Below are 18,737 nucleotides of genomic sequence, written 5' to 3'. Positions count from 1 at the left end.
CCCTCCAGCACCATGAACGTGATCTTCTCCTCATGCATGCAGCCAACGAGGAGCATTACTGTGGGGGAGCAGTGACGAATGCGACCACGACCCAGCGGTTTGCCGGAAATGGTGTGGAGAGCTAGTTCCTGGTATCAGCGTTTCCTCTGGAGGTTGAGTCTTTGGGGAAGTTGATGAGAGATGAAGTTCCCTGCAGACCCGGAGTCGTTGAGCGCTTGCGCTGGAACAAGAAGTTTTGGCATGCCAGATGGATTGCGCCCAATGCATCGCTCGTCCAGGCAACAGTGGGATCATAAAGGCGATACGTGCCCGTTCGGTGGAGAAAAGCTGTGTCTGCATCTCAAAGTACAGTGAACATTGTAGTAGAAACCTGCTGCAATCCTCCACCTCAGCGAGTCAGTACTCTGGTGATTGTGAACGAGTGGGCGGGTCCTGGTAATTGGGTGATGATTGGGGCTGTGACTCTGTGACATGGCCAAGGTTTATCAACCCGCACTTTCACGAAATGCGTGGATTCAGCTCTGGCTCAACTGAGACTCCAGGGCGTCCGCGTGTTGAATTACATCGATGACTAGTTGATTTTAGCTAAGTCCGAGCAGATGGCATCGAGATGTCGTTCTGCCTCACATAAGAAAGTTGGGGTTGAGGCTCAATGCCAAGAACAGTGTGCTCCTTCCATCTCAGAGGGCCACTTTTCTAGGCATGGTTTGGGATTTGACGACGATGCAGGCACAACTGTCCCCTGCTCGTATAGCATTGATTCTCTCAGCCGTAAATGGGGTAAAACTAGGCCAGTCACTCACTGTGAAAGCGATGCTTTCTTGTCTTAGTCATGTGGAAGAAGCTTTGGTTCCTCACCCAAGGCCCAGTGCTGGGGGCTCCTTGTCGTCGCGTAACGCTAACAACGGATGCTTCCCTCACAGGTTGTGGGGCAATCATGAGTGGTCACTCTGTGAAAGGTCTGTGGCAAGACCATCTACTTTCTTGGCACATAAATTGGCTAGAAATGATGGCGGGGTTTCAAGCTCTCAAACACTTCCTCCCAGACCTGAGGGGCCATCATGTGCTTGTCCGCATGGACAACATCGGTCTCTTACATCAACCATCAGGGAGGTCTGAGGTCACGTCACCTATGCAAGCAGGCTCATCAGATTACAAAGGGCAGTATATATTCCGGGCATCAAAACCAGGGAGTAGCTCATAAAATCGGGTCTCTCGACCGAGTTTGTGGAGACCATACTCCAGTCCAGAGCTCCTTCCCCAAGAAGACTGTATGCACTGAAGTGGAGACTATTCTCTTTCTGGTGTAGAGAACTTCAATTGGATCCTGTCAACTGACCTGTTGGTTAAGTGCTTGATTATTTACAAGAATGCTTCTCTGCTGGATTATCCCCTTCCACCTTAAAGGTGTATGTGGCGTCTATATCTGCTTACCACACTCCTTTGGGTGGGGCATCATTGGGGAGAGATCCTCTCATTACTAATTTTCTTCGTGGCACTCTGAGGCTGAGGCCTGCATTGCGCACTAGAGCACCGGCTTGGGATTTGGTCGTTGTACTTGAAGGCCTGACTCTGGCTCCCTTTGAGCCAATTAAGGAGGTTTCAGAAAAGTTCCTCACACAAAAAAAATGTATTTCTCCTCGCTATTTCCTCTATCAAGAGAATTGGAGACTTGAAAGCCTTGTCGGTTGCTCCTTCGTGCCTGGAATTTGCACCTGGTATGGTGAATGCTTTCCTTCACCCTAGGCTGGGTTATGTCCCTTAGGTCCCTACTAATGTTGCGGGTCCTATTCTGCTGCAGACCTTCTGTCCTCCACCTTTCTAATCATCAGATCAGGAAAAACTTAATCTTCTATGCCCTGTTTGGGCTTTGAATGCCTATGTCCACAGAGCTGCCCTGTGACGAAAGTCAGATCAACTCTTTTTCTGTTTCGGATCACCTAGAAAAGGGTACCCTGCATCTAAGCAGAGAATGAGCAAGTGGGTGGTTGGGGGTATCTCACTTGCTTATGAAGCGGCAGGTCAGCCTTCACCTATGGCTGTCCGGGCCCATTCTACCAGGAAGAATGGCTGCCTCAAAAGCTTTATTGTCGGGTATCTCCCTTCATGACATTTGTGATGCGGCAGGCTGGTCCTCACCGCACACATTTGTGAGTTTTTATAACTTGGATCTAGGCTCCACTCCAGGGTCTAGGGTGCTTGTATCTTAGTGTGGGCAATGATTTCATACAAACAGGCATTGGTTATTATGATGTCATGGGTATAGTGTTCCCACAGTGTCTCGACGCAGCTCAAGTTCCCTTGAAAGGTAAGGTGTCAGGTTACGTATGTAACCCTGGTTCCTTGAAGAAGGAACGAGACACTGCTTTGCCCTGCCATACTCCCTGCATGCCTGTGAGCGACTTGCTCCAGTCTATCAGAAGCTTGCGCTGTCTGTTTCTGGTTATGCTTTATAGTTTCCTGGTCTGTGACGTAACCTGCCTACGACGTCAGGTCACACCATTGGACTGATTCTACACGTGCTTCATGACGCAATCACACAGGGGCATTCCCACAGCGTCTCGGCAAAGTGCCTCATTCCCTCTTCAGGGAACCAGGGTTAAATACGTAACCTGAGACATTCTCCAAGGATAACCAGAGGAACATGTTTGTTAATCCTGGAACAACATTCCAATCAACTAATCAGATTTGAGGGAGAAGTTTACAGTTTATGTCAAGTTGTCGGCTGGAAGACCCAGCCACGACCCATCTTCAATGCTCTTACTGAGGGAAGGAGGTTGTTGGCCAAGAAAAAAAAATGAATAATGTTCTTTGAGGTCCACTTATAGTGTTAACATCCTAATTTAGAAGTAATAGGCTATTTTATATCCTGTTCTTGACCTGCTCTTTAAAACACTCTGTTTTGATATCCTGCCGCATTCAAAACTTGGAAGTAAACAACCATTGACATGATTGGCAGGGTTTGAAATTAACTTTTTCACCCACCGGCCAATTTGGCTACAAAATTTTTAAGTTACCAGCCATCCAGAACTTCTACTAGCCAAAAAAAAAAAAGAAATTAACCAGATTATTTGCCTTACAGCTTATATACGTGACACTCAGATGATGCAGCATGTCAGCGAGACGCTGCTCAAACTTTTTAAATTAAAACTCGAAAGATTAATAAACGAACCAAAGTTATACAAACTGAAGGAAAAGAAAATGCAACCTAAAATGAAAGTCGAAGAAATGGAGGAAATAAAGAAATCACTGAGCTTTATGTCGGATGAGTTGAGCAAAGTCTCGAAACAACAAACAAAACTCATGGAGCTAATGGACGAAGTGAAACTCCTCAAAACAATAATTAAAGAAAAGGACAAACGGATCGTGAACCTGAAAAGGAAAGTTGATGACTTGGAGCGATACACCCGCATGGAGGATATAATAATAACTGGATTTGAGACACGAAATCAAACGAATGCCAGAGCGGCGATGAGCATTGACAAAGGTTAGGACGCACCGGCTCACAAACTACAAACACTAGAACAACAAATAATACAGTTTTTTCAACAATCTCATCATGCCGATTAAAAGCAATGACATTGCTGCTTGTCATACTTTTCCTAAAAGGGAAAACAAGAAGGTGAATATTATAGTTCGCTTCATTAATCACAAAAGCAAAGTGGAATTGCTCAAGGAAGCTAAAAATTGTCTGCAACCAGTCTTGTACTAAAGTTTTAGTACTTGGAGTTACCACAGTTACAGTGGGGTTCACAAATATTGGCACGCTTGGTAAATTTGAGCAAAAGTTAAAATTTGTTTTTGCATTTTCTCCTTTTAGTTTTTCATTCAAAATATTCAAAAAAATCTAACCTTTAATTAAAGTCAAATGGTAAAAAAACAAAAAAAAAAAAACTTTTTCAGAAAAAAGATTTCCCCTGAAATATATGTATTACACAATTATTGGCACCCCTTCATTTAATACTTAGTGCAACCTCCCTTTGCCAAGATACTCTGGATCTTCTCCTATAATGCGTAATAAGGTTGATAAACATCAAGAGATCTGAGACCGTTCCTTTATCCTTTATACAGTATCTCTCCTTCAGATTAAGAGTCCATGCTCTTCTGCTCATCCCACAGGTTTTTTTAATGGGGTTTGGGTTAGGGGACTGCTATGTCCATGGCAAAACCTTCTTTCTGTGGTCAGTAAACTATTCCTAATCAACAACTTTCTAGAGATTGTGCGACCATTATCATACTGTGATACTCACAGTGCTAGCGATATGTAAGCTCATTATACTTCCTGTTTCTCAATATGTAGTTTTGTGTTTTATATTGTGTAAGTTTCCGGCTAACTCACGTTATTTTTGTCTTTCTGAAATACAGCTGTGGGCCACTATTACCTAAAACTGTGTCTATTAATGCAGATTGTCTGTAGTTCTTACTACTTTGAGTAAAGATAAAGGATGGAGCAAGATTTGTTTTACAAACATTTATGTTACATCACTCATTCATGTTAGTGCGGGGCTAACATATGCGCTGTTGTTAATACAATTCCCGCATGTGCACTACAATAAGTAAGGGATAATATACCTCCGCTTCGCGTCAGGGTCCTCATCACCCTGTCAGGGGTTTATTTTGAGAGAACAACCGGCTGGATGTTCATTATCCCGCTTATTATACGGCTACTTGCCACATAAGAAAATAATTAGACACAAAATATTGATCAAAGTTGAAGTATTTTATTAGCTCTTTAAACGCAAAGCTTCCGTGGATAGAGCTGTTGTAGCGCGGCAAGTTCAAACTAGATGGACATTCAAGAGATACGGTTTACAGTTTTACCACTTATTACACAGCATTTCGCCACATAATTAATTATGGAGATATTAATTTCAGATTAAACTATTTTAAAATCTTACCTGTTTGTATCTTATAATCCAACTGTGTATAAAATTATCGCAAAATGGCAGCAGCTGCGTTTGTATGAAACGAGAGAGCGAGTCCACGATATTGGATGGCATAATTAAAATACTGTATACAAAATATTGATTTGACTGAGTTTTAATATTCTATTAGCTCACCAAATGCAAAACTTCCACGAAGAAAAAACGTTCCTAGCAGGCGTATAGCGCTGCTGACTTCTGTAACCCGGATGAGCCTGCGTTATCTGCTTTGAGCGGTTGTTATCAGGGAATAACTTACCACCGGATGGCGCTATTGACTAATAAGAATCAAGTATTCCACTGAGCTGTGTAATAATTTAGAAATATTATACACATTGGTTTGTTGATGAACATAGTCTTGTTATTGCTGATGGTGAGGAATTACAGTTGCAACATCTAATAATGTACCTCAAAATGAGTAACGTATCATTGACAAACATCCTGCTCACGTCGTCCTTGCGATGAAGGTTCATGTTGAACAACTAGTTCTTCCAATGTTTCATCATAGGACTCGTGCTCGGATTGATGCGGTAAAATCAACGTCATCTTAATTGTCTTTCATTGTGTACAATCCCTGAGCTTTATGAAGCCTCCAGGTAGAGCTGAAGTTCAGTTATGGTAATGGGAGTTTAGCTTCCACCACATGCTGTAAGCAGTAGACCAGTCACAACAGACTGGGCCATCTGGCCAATCAGAGCAGAGTAGACACATGGAAAAGAGGGATTTAGAGAGACATGGAATCATGGAAAGATGTGGTGATGTGAAATGTATATTATGAGAAAATTAAACCTGTTGTAGGAGACCTTCAAAACAAAATAACGAGATTTTAAAATAGCATAATAGGGGCACTTTAAATAAAGTTAATCCACACTTTCCTAATGTTAGGAACACAAGGAACAACTTGGCACTGAAAAATGTCTTTTAATCCTCAGAGGCATCTTGTTTTGTTACTCAAGTAATTCTGTGTTTGCGTCTCTCCTATTTACTACTAAATGACATTCCAGAAATGGTGGGCAGGGCTAAAGAAGCAATAATGTAGAAATAGGCATTCATCTTCTTCTGCAGAGGCGGTCTTCCGTCACACTATGATGTCATACTGAGACAAAGTCATTTTGGGAGCTTGGTTTCAATAAAAGTTTTTGTACTAATGAGGAAGTATTGAGTTCTAAAACTTACAGGAAATGTTTATACTACATAACCTTGTTACGTGATGTTGCTGTTTTGGTAATAATTTTCGACTTTTAGTTTGTTATCATTAATTTCCTGTTTTTTCCTGATCTCATTTAGTTGTCATGGTAATTAATTGATTAGTGCACACCTGTTTTGTATTGAGTTCTATTTCTTGTATATAAGGCCTTTAATTCTTTCAGTTCCTTGTCTTGTGTTATTTGTGTTGGTTCACAGTATTTCGTTTAGTTTATTTCTTGTTTTGGATTTTATTCTTTTGTTTGATTTGATAAAGTTTTTAGCTGCCAATACATTCACTTTGACTCTAGCCTCCTTATCTTCATCATAAGTGTGACATACCTCTTATATGTCAAAAGATCAAGGAAAATTAGATTTCTCAATTCATGACCCCTTTAAGGCAGCAATGTCCAATTGTTTTTTTTTTTTTTTTTACAATTTTCCACTGTGAATATCTTCAGTGAACTATTGTCTTCTCTGTTGCTCTTGTTCTGTGAGAGGAATGTGTACTATAGCGTTTGTACCCATGAGGCACCAGTCTGTATGATTAGAAGATAAAGCACCTCCCTCACGGTAATCAAATCCTCCACAGAAAACACTCCATGGCGCTCTGGAGATTAATGTATTCGAAGATACTCTCCTCTCAATTATTTAAATATTCCCTGAATATTTAAGCGGATAATGTACCTGTGAGATAAAGAAAGTGAATTTAATAAAACATTTCTACTACAGCTCATCATTGCCGGAGACTGACGAATCTGTCGCCATTTCTGACACAATATTCAAACTTTAGTGAATAAACAAAAATCAAAGGCTGCCAAATCTTGAAGAGCTTATGTGTGTGTGTGCTTGTGTGTGTGTGTGTGTGGCAGATACCCAGCGTTGTCTGCAGGCGGTGGAGAGGTTACAGTCTCGATTGAAAGAAAAGGGAGCAGATGTTCCTGCTGAGGAGAAGCTGAATCTTCTGAAAGCGGTCCTGCAGAGTCCTCTATTTCACCAGATCCTCGCCCTGCAGAAATCAGTGCAACACCTGAAGGAGCATGTAAGAAAAAACGCACAACACTGGAAAAATCTCCTTTCACTTAGACAAACACCAAAACATTTCAAACAGAGTGATGGATTTTCGATTTATGATTTTTTTAAACCCAACCCAAACCTTAAAATACATATTTGGAAATATAAAACTGATATTTCCTAACGTCGTGCTAAAGCAAAATACATAAAATACTAATATCTTAAAACAAATGTTTTTGTAAACCGTATATATATTGAAGTATGCAAAAAGCTGTATACTGCCTTGTGTCTGAGGTCGTTTCAGACATGCTGTCACAGTTAATCTTAGGATTTGTGTCTAAGTTGATTATGCAATGATGTGTTTTGACATTGTCTGCTTTGAATCTTTGCTGCCCTGATCTGAGATGATTGAGATTACATGATTATTCAAATCACAAACAATGCAAACACTGGAAAATATTCACAGCTTAATTAGTCAGGGGGAAAATGCTTTATTAGTTGTGCATATTTCAAGGTTTTCGTGCTCTGTGTGGACATGGAGAGTTTTGCACTGGCAGCCGTTCTGTCTAAAGTATGCGAGTTATGCTGGGGAGGCTGGAACAGAGGAATGGAGATTATCAAATCCCCACCGGCATTCCCTCTCGCTCAGTTCAGTCACATACTTCTGAACCGCAGAGCGTAACATTGTTAACAGCCTGTGTGGAAAAAGAAAACCTTAACAAAATCTAATGTCAGTCTAAAAGTCTAAAACTCTTAGACTAGAGCTGGTTACCCTTGTGGAAAAGAAGTGTGCTTATTTGTATTAAATGTGACCTTGTAGTGTACTTCAAATCTTAAAAGTATATATTTTTTTAAAACTGTACATGCATTAATACAATATTAGTGAAAAAAGGGCACTTAAGTGCACTTAAAGAGAGTACAGTTTCTTAACACACTTAAGTAGACTTAAAGTCATTTTTTGAAGTCAAAAAGTCAACCATTACATTCAATATGCACTCAAGTATATTGGTTTAAAGTGTATTCTTTATGCAATAAATACTCTTAGGTACTGAAGTGTACCTAATTTTTAACAAGCGATACACACACAAGAAGAAGATTTTTACATTTTCAAAAGAAAAGTGGTAGCCAGGGTGTTGCTATGCAGTTGCTTTGCTATGGTGTTTGGGAGGGAAATTTGTTACTTAGGCAAAAGTAAACACAATAAAGCAAACACCTTTAATAATAGATTTAATAACCTGAGACTAATTAATTTTGGTCTGTTGGTGTCTCTCCAAACTAAACTGCAGGGGTGTTTATGCCAACTGGTGAGTATGGCTTTGTCTGTGTTGCTATGGTTACCACAAAGCAGGAACGACCAAGAGAGAGACATGAGTTCATGTGTGAAGTGGAGCAGAAGTAATTTCTGAAATGTGGACGAGCCAAACTAGAGACCTAATCCTCTTACACAGGAAGACTAACAAATACACGCTCTCTCAGAGCTGACATAGTTTGGTGTGCGTTCAAAGCTTGTGCACGATCAGCAACCGAGCCGAGACTCTACAGCGCTTAATCTGAAGGGCCTCTGGGAGACGTTTATGTACATTAATGTTTACTGCAGCAGGCTGAAGTGGGCCCATTTATGCACAGAAGAGCTGTATAAAACCTGCCAAAAGTGTCACCGTGGCTTTCGACATAGTTTGTTAAAGGAACTGTTTACCTAATAAAATTTCTGTCATCGTTTTTTCTATGACTTTCTTTCTTTTGAGCAATATAACAGAAGATAACATTGGAATCCAAAAAAAATTAAACCCTATTTCCTTGTGGAAAATAAGTTTATTTTATTGTATTCAATGAACACTTGTAGTATAATTCAAATCTTAAAAACATATATATATTTTTTTAAACTGCACTTGCAGATAACATAATAAAAATAAAAAAAGCCATTTAAGTGTACTTAAAGGGACATTTAACCCAAAAATGACAATTCTGTCATCATTTACTTGCCCTCGAGTTGTTCCAAACCTGTATGAGTTTCATTCTTCTGCTGAACACAAAAAAAAGATTATTTGAACAATGTCGGTAACCAAACAGTTGATGGACCCCACTGACTTCCATTGTATTTTTTTCCTCTATACTATGGAAACCGATGGGGCCCATCAACTGTTTGGTTACACATATTCTTCAAAATATCTTCTTTTTTGCTTTTTTAAAGTTTTACTTTTAAAGTACATTTTAAATCATGTTTTAATAATCTAGCTTGCTTTAAAGGGTTAGTTCACCCAAAAATGAAAATTATGTCATTGACTCACCCTCATGTCGTTCCAAGCCCGTAAGACCTCCGTTCATCTTCGGAACACAGCTTAAGATATTTTAGATTTAGTCCGAGAGCTTTCTGTCCCTCCATTGAAAATGTATGTACGGTATACTGTCCATGTCCAGAAAGGTAATAAAGACATCATCAAAGTAGTCCATGTGACATCAGTGGGTTAGTTAAAAATTTTTGAAGCATCGAAAATACATTTTGGTCCAAAAATAACAAATACGACGACTTTATTCAGCATTGTATTCTCTTCCAGGTCTGTTGTAAATCCGCGTTCACGACTCTGCAGTGACGCTGCTGATGTAAGACGCTGCTGACGTGTTATCTGTAACTTCTGACAGGACACCAAGTCAGAAGAAAAATGCTCATTGCACAATGTCAGTAGACGACGATGACAATGTAGAATAGCTTGAATACAGTGTGCGTCTCCCTCAGACTGTAAACGAAGCTCGGGCGCACCGGATAACACGTCAGCAGCGTCACTGCGGAGTCGTGAACACGGATTGACAACAGACCCGGAAGAGAATACAATGCTGAATAAAGTCGTAGTTTTTGTTATTTTTGGACCAAAATGTATTTTCGATGCTTCAAAAAATTCTAACTAACCCACTGATGTCACATGGACTATTTTGATGATGTCTTTATTAGCTTTCTGGACATGGACAGTATACCGTACATACATTTTCAATGGAGGAACAGAAAGCTCTCGGACTAAATCTAAAATATCTTAAACTGTGTTCCGAAGATGAGCGGAGGTCTTACGGGCTTGGAACAACATGAGGGTGAGTCATTAATGATATCATTTTTATTTTTGGGTGAACTAACCCTTTAAGAAAGTACACTTATTTTGATGTTCTCACACTAAAGCACATGTAAAGTACTTTATTATAATTTAAAATGTAGTGTGTTCTATTCTATATTTCATTTAAAGTTAATATGTTCAATAAAAATTTTATTAAATTATATTTTATTTGACAATAAATGCTTGTCAGTACATTCAGCAGAACACTTTAACCATATTTCAAGTAATTAAGAATAATACATATAAATATATCAAGCGTTGCGTTAGTTCTGGCAGGTCATGTCAGTCAAGCTCGCATCAGATGATCCTCAGCTGATCCACGTCTGTATAGGAATACGATGCCTAGCACAGCATCCTATATTAAAGCCCATTCAGTATTATCAGCAGCTTTATCACGTTGCTCAGGAGCAACCCCTAGCTTCTCCTCTCGTACACTCAGGACTTGGCCTTCTGATATTCCTCTTCGAAGTCAGACTCATTTTTCTTGAATTATGTTGTACATTAAATTATTGAAAATGAATGAAATCTGTAATACATTTATGTTGGTTCTGTTCTGTTTACCCTAAGGGGGTCATCACAGCTATCCTTTCTCTTATCCATGCTAGGCTGCATGGATGGAAAGGGAGTTCTTGCCCAGAACAGAACCATACCACCAATCCAAACTGTAGGCTAACTGTCAATCTCTAAAATTCAGCTAATTGCATTTGATGTACAATTTAAACTAAAATACGTTTTAATTTAATTGCAATTAACAAGCAATTACACTCAGTTCACACTTAAGCATATTCTTTTATTATAATCTTTATCTATATGTACAATTATTAGAAGTATGCTAAAATATACTTCTTTTTCACAAGGGATTGACTTTCATTGTATGACAAAAACAATTTCAGAACAATTTCTTTTAGAAATCGGTAACTTGCGATGCGGTAAAGACACACAGACACAGATATAACAGCAAGGACAGAGTTGTAAATCACTAGAGTGCAGATCTGTGAAACCAAGCTGGAAAGACAATGGTTTATTAAGCAATTAATTTCAAACAAACAACAAATGTTTTAAGGAAATGACTTCACACATTGCGATGTGAGGTGCATGCTATTTTTCTCACAGAGAGATGCTTTTTTGGGACACGTTTTGTCTGGGTAATTGATATGAAATGGTTTGTACTTCATCAGGAATGTGCGCTCGAGTCGGGGAGGGAAATAAAAAGTTAATTAAGCAGCTCCTGAATGTAATGAAAAACATGTGTGCACAGATGGCTGGGAGGACAAATTATCACCAGAAATTATCAAAACAAATGAGTTTTCCATGCTCTTTCAGAGCTATTTATATTTTTAGATGCTTGGTGAAAGAAGTAAAGCTAAATACTTGGAACACACAAATGAGGAGTAATTTACACTTCCACTGTTTTTCTGTTAATCTTTTTCTCATAGACTCCATATATTAACTCCGATCTCAAGAGCAGCCATGAAGGTTTCTCAGCGCAGCTCAATGGACAGCCTTCATCTGAAGAGTACAAACACATCATCCGTTCCATGGCTCAGGTAACACATATATTGTTTTTTATTTCTATAGAGCATTTCAAACTCTCATATCGCATTGAAATAAGAGATATAAGATATGCGAGCCAAATATATATATTTTTTCTTTTGAAGTTGTGTCCTCAGTAAATAAAACAATAAGAGACCACACATTTACTTTCTGAGAGCATACAAACAGTGTGATTATATGGATGTGATGTTGTGTGTGTAGGGTCGGTACGTGACTAACATCGACCTACAGAAGCCGGTATCAGGCGGTTTGGGCTTCAGTGTTGTTGGATTGTGTAGTGAGAACCGCGGAGAACTCGGCATCTTCATTCAGGAGATTCAGGCTGGAAGTGTGGCATACAGGTCAGAATATGCACACACACTCACACATGCTGTCAGATGATCAGTGATATGTGCATGCAACAGTTCTTGTTCGTTCACATTTTAAAAATAAAGATCACTCCTATTTTGAAGATCTGCTGCAATTTTCATTTCTTCCCTCCTAATCACAAATGTGTCACCAGTTCATATCATGTCAGCATTTTCCAGCCAAAAGTCACTGCAAAAGCAAGTTTGCTGACATGTTAGTGCTTTTTAGCAAATTGGTGTGTCTTTGTGAGAAGAAATTTCTGCCTGCTCAATATGTGTCAGATAGAAAACACTTAATTCTACAAAACAGTGTTAGATAATTATTCTTAGGTCAGTGATTAGGTCACCATTCACATTGTCATTTATTGTCAACCCCTTGTGAAAAAAGAACAACACTTTAGCACACTTTTAAAAAGAGTAGTTATTATGGAAATAATATACTATAAAATAATATACTTGAGAATGAACTGAATGTAATGTTTTCAGAGACATTTCTGCATGTTAATTTTACTTGTGCTTTAGAATGTTAGTCAACACATCAAAATAAGTGTACTGTTATATTGTATATAATTTGCGGGTGTCAGGGAGCCACTATCAATATGTGGGGAATTGAAATTGCAGTAATACTTTACAATAAGGTCTCATTTGTTAACATTAGTTACTATATTAACTAACATTATCTAAAAAGTTTGCAATATATTTGTTACAGTGTTTATTAATCTTTGTTAACATTAATTAATACAAATACAACTGCTCATTATTTGTTCATGTTAGTTCACAGTGCAATAACTAGTGCATTGTTAACAAATACAACTTTTGATTTTAACAATGTATTAGTAAATGTTGACATTTACATTTAAATAAGATTTTTAAATGCTGTAGAAGTATTGTTCATTCTTAGTTCATGTTAACTAATGTAATTAACTAAAGTTAACTAAAGTAACCGTATTGTAAAGTTTTAGTGAAATTGTCAGTGATGCTCAGGATCTGTTGTGCTTACTTTTATGCTTTGACACCAAATCCTCCACCATCGTCTTGTCAGTCATCCCTCCTTACTCTCGTCACATGATAATTGAAATCGGACTTATGCTGCACTGGGCTGGGACACTGCAGCTTGTGTTGTATGGAGCAGAGCAGACCCTCTCAGTTTATAATTGTAGCATTCATTGTCTACATAACGACATGGTTTTTATTTCTGTAAAAAAGCTAAATGACTGTGGGGGCGATGCCTTGGGGGGGAAGTGATTTAATCAGTGAATGGCCGAACACTGTGTAACACCGTACCACTGTATAACACACACTACTGTGGCCAGCTAAATCATTCTTCTTTAAAGCACAGCAAAAGACTATTTTTGTCTTGACTACTGTGTGAGAGATTGGCATGGCAATGTTAATGCATTTGCATTGCATCTATTTTTTATATATATATATGTATATATATATATAAAAATAAATAAATTACATGCACTGCGTTAGATTAAACTGAGAAGGGTCATAGCACTTGCATATTGTCATCCTACTGTTAGTTTAACTGCTTCTATTGCTCTCATTTGTAAGTCGCTTTGGATAAAAGCGTCTGCTAAATGAATAAATGTAAATGTAAATTTGGTCTTGTCAGAAAAGATTGTTGCTGCTGTAGAGCAAGTAAGACATGCTGCTGCTGCACATATAACATACATGAAATAACCCCCGTAGCAGATCTATACAGGTGGAGCTGGGGAAAGTGGAGAGTTTCTGAAAGTGCTCTGCAGACTGCTAACAGCAAACAATGCCAAGTATTTGAAGGTTGAGCAGCAAGCTCACTGGCTTTTGATGCCACAGCAACCAATCAGCTGCGCTATCTAGATAACAATGTGATCGCTAACAAATTGGGCAACTTGATGTTTTAAAAAATATATATATAACCCCATGACAACAAACTCATAATAATATTATCATTAGAGAGGACTAACAACTATCATGGACAAACCAAATGCATTCTGATAAATTATTATTAGAAATATCAACAAATCAGCATTATAACTTTGCAGAGCTATTGGTCTATATGAAAAATTAGGAAGATGGTCTATAATAATATTTTACGTTTACGAGCACAACAATCTCTGAACAATTGAAGCACATCAGTTTAACACGGATGGAATGAAGGCATAGTTACTTTTTTGCCCATTCTTCTTTGAATTTTTGGTCTGCATCATTATCTTCTATCCGAATACATCTGTATCAGTGTCTTTATTTGCACATATGTATTTCATTTGAAGAAGACATGATGAAATATGTGCGCATACACTGCTGGTTCATGTTTGGAACACTAAAGTATATGAAATATGTCCATGAAATACCCTTGCTCCGTACAAGCACACATTCAGTACAATTAAGCATGCTTCTTTTTCACAAGGGATTAGTTGACTAGGAATGTTGGATTTAAAGGTATAGTACCCCCCAAAATCCTGTCATGTATCCTGTCCCCTTATGTTGTTCTAAACTCATTTTCTTTTTGAAGAGCACAAAAGATTTTTAAAGAATACAGTTATACAGTAACAGTCAATGTGTTACAAAAGATCCAAAAAGCTCCAAAAAGGAGACAAGTAGTGTAAAATGAATCCATACAGCTTCGGTGGTTTATTCCAAGACTTGATGTCACATGACATGCAAAAACCAGTGAGGTTTGATGTTACAAAGTGATCGAATTTCTTTACTTTTACACTAGTGTTAGTGTTATGTACTTATTTAAGCTTGAAACTTTCACATTCTTTGCTCTGTAGTGATGGTGAGCTTTGGTTGTTAAGCGTATGTTCTCTACTTTACCCTAGCGATGGAAAACTGAAGGAGGGAGATCAGATATTGGCAATCAATTGTCAGCCATTGGATCAGAGCATCAGTCATCAGCAGGCCATCGTGCTACTTCAGCGAGCATCAGACTGTGTGAACCTCACTGTTGCCCGTGGGCCCGTACCACAGCTTTCCAGCCCAGTCGTGTCCAGGACCCCCAGTGCTGCTAGCACACTTTCAGCACACTCCAGTGCGGTGAGACTAACACACACACACACATACATAAATAAACCTCACTCCTGGTTTCTTAGGAGTGTTAGTTTCAGAACCTGATGCATTTTTCCCTTTAGCTTGGTTCATTTAGCAATATATGAACACATATGAAGCTCGAATCTGTGCCTAAAAAATCGGTCCAAGATTGCCTGAACAAGGTGGTCTCGGCCAGATTGAAAATGAACTCTGGAGTGGTTTGCTTGTGGTGAGAAAGCAATCCGATCCAATGGACCAAAAAACTAAGCTGCATCATAATTTATAATAGGAAATTGATTGCAGTTTATTATTCTATTCAAGGGAAATATTCTACTTTTTTTGGAAGGTTATATCACTAGAATGACAAAAAAATTGTTGAAAGTGATATTAAAGTTCTATTTCATGTCTTCCAAGTTCCAACTGCCAAGCGACTGCTTAACATGTGAATATTCCTGCTGCGCATAGTGGGGAGGGAGACATACATAATTGAGATGTGACAGTCCCTTTTTTTAAAAGGATGCGACCCCCTACTGCTTTCCTTTTGGGATTGCAGATTGTGTAGTGTGTTTGAGCTTCAAGCTATCAACATCTGTGAACTGGACAAAGCACTCAAATTTGTTAATAGTTAAAAAACAGAAATAGTTGGTATATAAACATTTTCTAAATCTTGAGATTTGTGGTGGCTCACCCAGCACAGTGTTTTTGCCTTCTTAAGATGAATCACTTGTATTCCTCTTTTGTAAGTCACTTTAGATAAAAGGATCTGTCTTTGGATAAAAGCATGTCTTTCCAAAAAAACATTTCAGTAGACAAAAACTTTAATGTCTTAATGCCACCTGTTTTCCAGGCGGTAGCACAAATATGTTTTACTATCGATTCCACTCATTCTGAAATTTTTTATAAGAAATTGACAATACACTTTGCAAATTGACTATTGGGGCAGGGTCTATGGTGTAAATTTTGCAATTCAGAATACATTAAATAGCACCATCAACTAGTGTGGAGCACGGGGATCACTACTTGCAAAACAACGGCTGTCACATTGAGTGACAGAGGTGATCTCTGGTGCCTATGTGATACTTGATAGTCCACAATCATGTCCACTGGTGTGTCATTCCATCAGGAGTGTAACTGTGTCACAAGCCACTCCTAAAGGAGTCTCTGTCACAGACGTATTTGCTGCTGCAATGTGGTCATCTGCCTTGATGTGGGTGAGTTGCCTCCAGGACACTATTGATATTGGTGATCCACTGATTTAGTCAATCAGGAATCATGAATTAGAACAAATACAGCAGTAACAATGTCAAATGACTAGCAGTTAATGTTCACTTGAACAACTAGCATTATTCATGAGAAGTTTTCCAAAGAGGGGAAACGGGGGCGTTCTCTTATAGGGGTGGCTGCATCACATATTTTTTGTTGGTATTGTATTTTAATCCCCGTTACGTGAGGCAGTAACATTCACATTTTTTGTGGCACTCTTGTGGTCATCATGTGTCAATGATAGAATCGCTGTTACATTCTTATCTCACATTTTTTGGAAACAAATGAAACTGGTATGAATACAAAAATTATGAACTTGCCACATGCGTGATTTGTTTATCATCAAGATGGGCAACATTATTTGTCTTTGACCATCTTGCGTGTTCATTTATCTCTTTTTGTGTTTTTAGACCCATTGGACTCACGTGGAGACAATTGAGCTGGTGAACGATGGAACTGGTTTGGGCTTTGGGATTGTTGGCGGTAAAACCACAGGTGTTATCGTCAAAACCATCCTACCTGGAGGCATCGCTGAACAGGTAAACACTCAGTGGAAATCAGATCATCCATGTTTTGTTTTGTTTTTCTCTGCTCCTGGGTGACTTTTTCAGTTCATGTTGACTTTTTTATGTATTATTACAACCTGGGGTGTTTTTGTCTGTCTGTTCCTCTTAATATGTCTCTTTCTCTAACCTTTTATCCTCTCCTCAACCTTAAACTTTTTGCTTTCTTTTCAAGCAAGGAAAGACATGACATGAAGACTTTTTAAGGAAAGACATGTAAAAAACAAGACTTAAGTCAACATTATGACATAAATTAAATAATTGTCTAATAACCCTGTGAGGAGTCTTGTTAATTTAACCCAAGTACGAAAACAGTGAAGGTTAATAAAGGAAAAATAAACAAGTTCACTGTCTTTCTCATTGCTTCTAGGATGGTCGCTTACGAAGTGGGGATCACGTTTTGCGAATCGGTGATACAGATTTGTTTGGTCTAAGCAGTGAGCAAGTTGCTCAAGTTTTGAAACAATGTGGCAACCGAGTTCGACTCCTCATCAGTCGTGGGACAGCAGACGATGCTCCGCCCGCTCCTGTCTCCTTGCCAATTGTCACTGAGCAACAGGTACAGCGCCGTTCATATACAGATCAGTCTGATCAACATGTAAAACACTGAACTGTTTGTTTAAGTGTGGTAACTGACTCACCTAGAGGTATATGTTATTGCTCAGTGGTTGCTCTTTCATGACTCACAAGACTTACTCAGAAGTGCTCACTTATGTCATTAGAAGAAATTGAAACAAAGAGAACAACTGACATTCTGTACAGTGAGAACATAAGAGAATATCAGTGTGGATAGTACAACTCTGATACTTTGGTCTTGGATGAATTTAAGACATATTGCATGTGTTTCTTATTTTTTTCTTTATCTAATAATACAAAATAGTTCAAACAAAAATGTTTTCTTGAGAAAATTGTTGTAATTGGTAATAAAATGTATAGAATTTAAATTAAGAGGTTTCTTTTTCATTCTGTTCTCACTGCAATGTTTTCTGCTTTTAGGGTTTTGAGGAAGAGGAACAGGGCGCTTTTGATGTTAGCTTAACGAAGAATGCTCAGGGATTGGGCATCACCATTGCTGGATATGTTGGGGACAAAACCTCAGGTGAACTTTAAATCATACACCAAATTATATTACCAAACAGAACTGAAGTACATACTGAACAAACTGATGAATATTGTATTTAGTAGGCACTAAGTATTGCTCTTGGCCAGATCCTAAGTCTTAAACTTGAATGAGACCTTGAATGTGGCTTGTTAAATATTCATTTGGTGTTATGATTTGCTGTATATAGATGTGACAGTCCCTTGTGTAAAATAAGTACTCTTTAGCTCAGTGGTTCCCAAACTTTTTTCTGCCAGCCCCCCCCCCCCCCCCCCCCTTTTGTAGAAAAAAATATTTTCATGCACGCACTTAATGACTCTCAAACATGGCCTTGCTTGCAAAATCCTATAGGATTTACTTGAAACATTTTAATTAATACAGTACTACTTCTCAACATCAACAGGCTTCTCTTTGTGTTCGTGATGTGAATTCTCTAAGTGGCGTTAGTTCAGCTTCATACTGTCAGAAGCTAATATTTTGAGGCATGCAACACACTGTGACCTCTCTTCATTATCCACGATTGTACTGGTGAATCCGTGGGTGAGATATGCCTCATCATATTTTCTTGTCTTGAGGCTATCTACGCTGGATGCGACAAAGCGAACGTTGCAAATCCATTTGTCCTTTGTGTCAGCACTGGAGTGCATCAGAAACAGAAAGGGGCATCAGTT

The 18,737-nt window shown here is 38.6% G+C and overlaps 1 protein-coding gene across 7 annotated transcripts in view; it reads left to right on the top strand.

Moving 5' to 3' along the window:
* The window catches only part of mpdz (multiple PDZ domain crumbs cell polarity complex component), a 105,498-nt gene that overhangs the window by 17,872 nt on the left and 68,889 nt on the right, over window positions 1–18,737 (top strand). For all 7 annotated transcript variants that reach the window (XM_081391782.1, XM_081391780.1, XM_081391777.1 and 4 more), the window contains exons 3-9: window positions 6,980–7,149; window positions 11,659–11,769; window positions 11,978–12,117; window positions 14,934–15,147; window positions 16,815–16,943; window positions 17,338–17,526; window positions 17,964–18,066. In XM_081391782.1, coding sequence (XP_081247908.1) covers window positions 6,980–7,149; window positions 11,659–11,769; window positions 11,978–12,117; window positions 14,934–15,147; window positions 16,815–16,943; window positions 17,338–17,526; window positions 17,964–18,066 — 1,056 coding nt within the window. The remainder of the gene's footprint in view (window positions 1–6,979; window positions 7,150–11,658; window positions 11,770–11,977; window positions 12,118–14,933; window positions 15,148–16,814; window positions 16,944–17,337; window positions 17,527–17,963; window positions 18,067–18,737) is intronic.

This window comes from Scardinius erythrophthalmus (genome assembly GCF_964197995.2).
Source record: "Scardinius erythrophthalmus genome assembly, chromosome: 2".
Lineage (NCBI taxonomy): Eukaryota > Metazoa > Chordata > Actinopteri > Cypriniformes > Leuciscidae > Scardinius > Scardinius erythrophthalmus.
The sequence above is the reverse complement of the archived record's forward strand: the minus strand, read 5'-3'. Positions and strand labels throughout refer to the sequence as shown.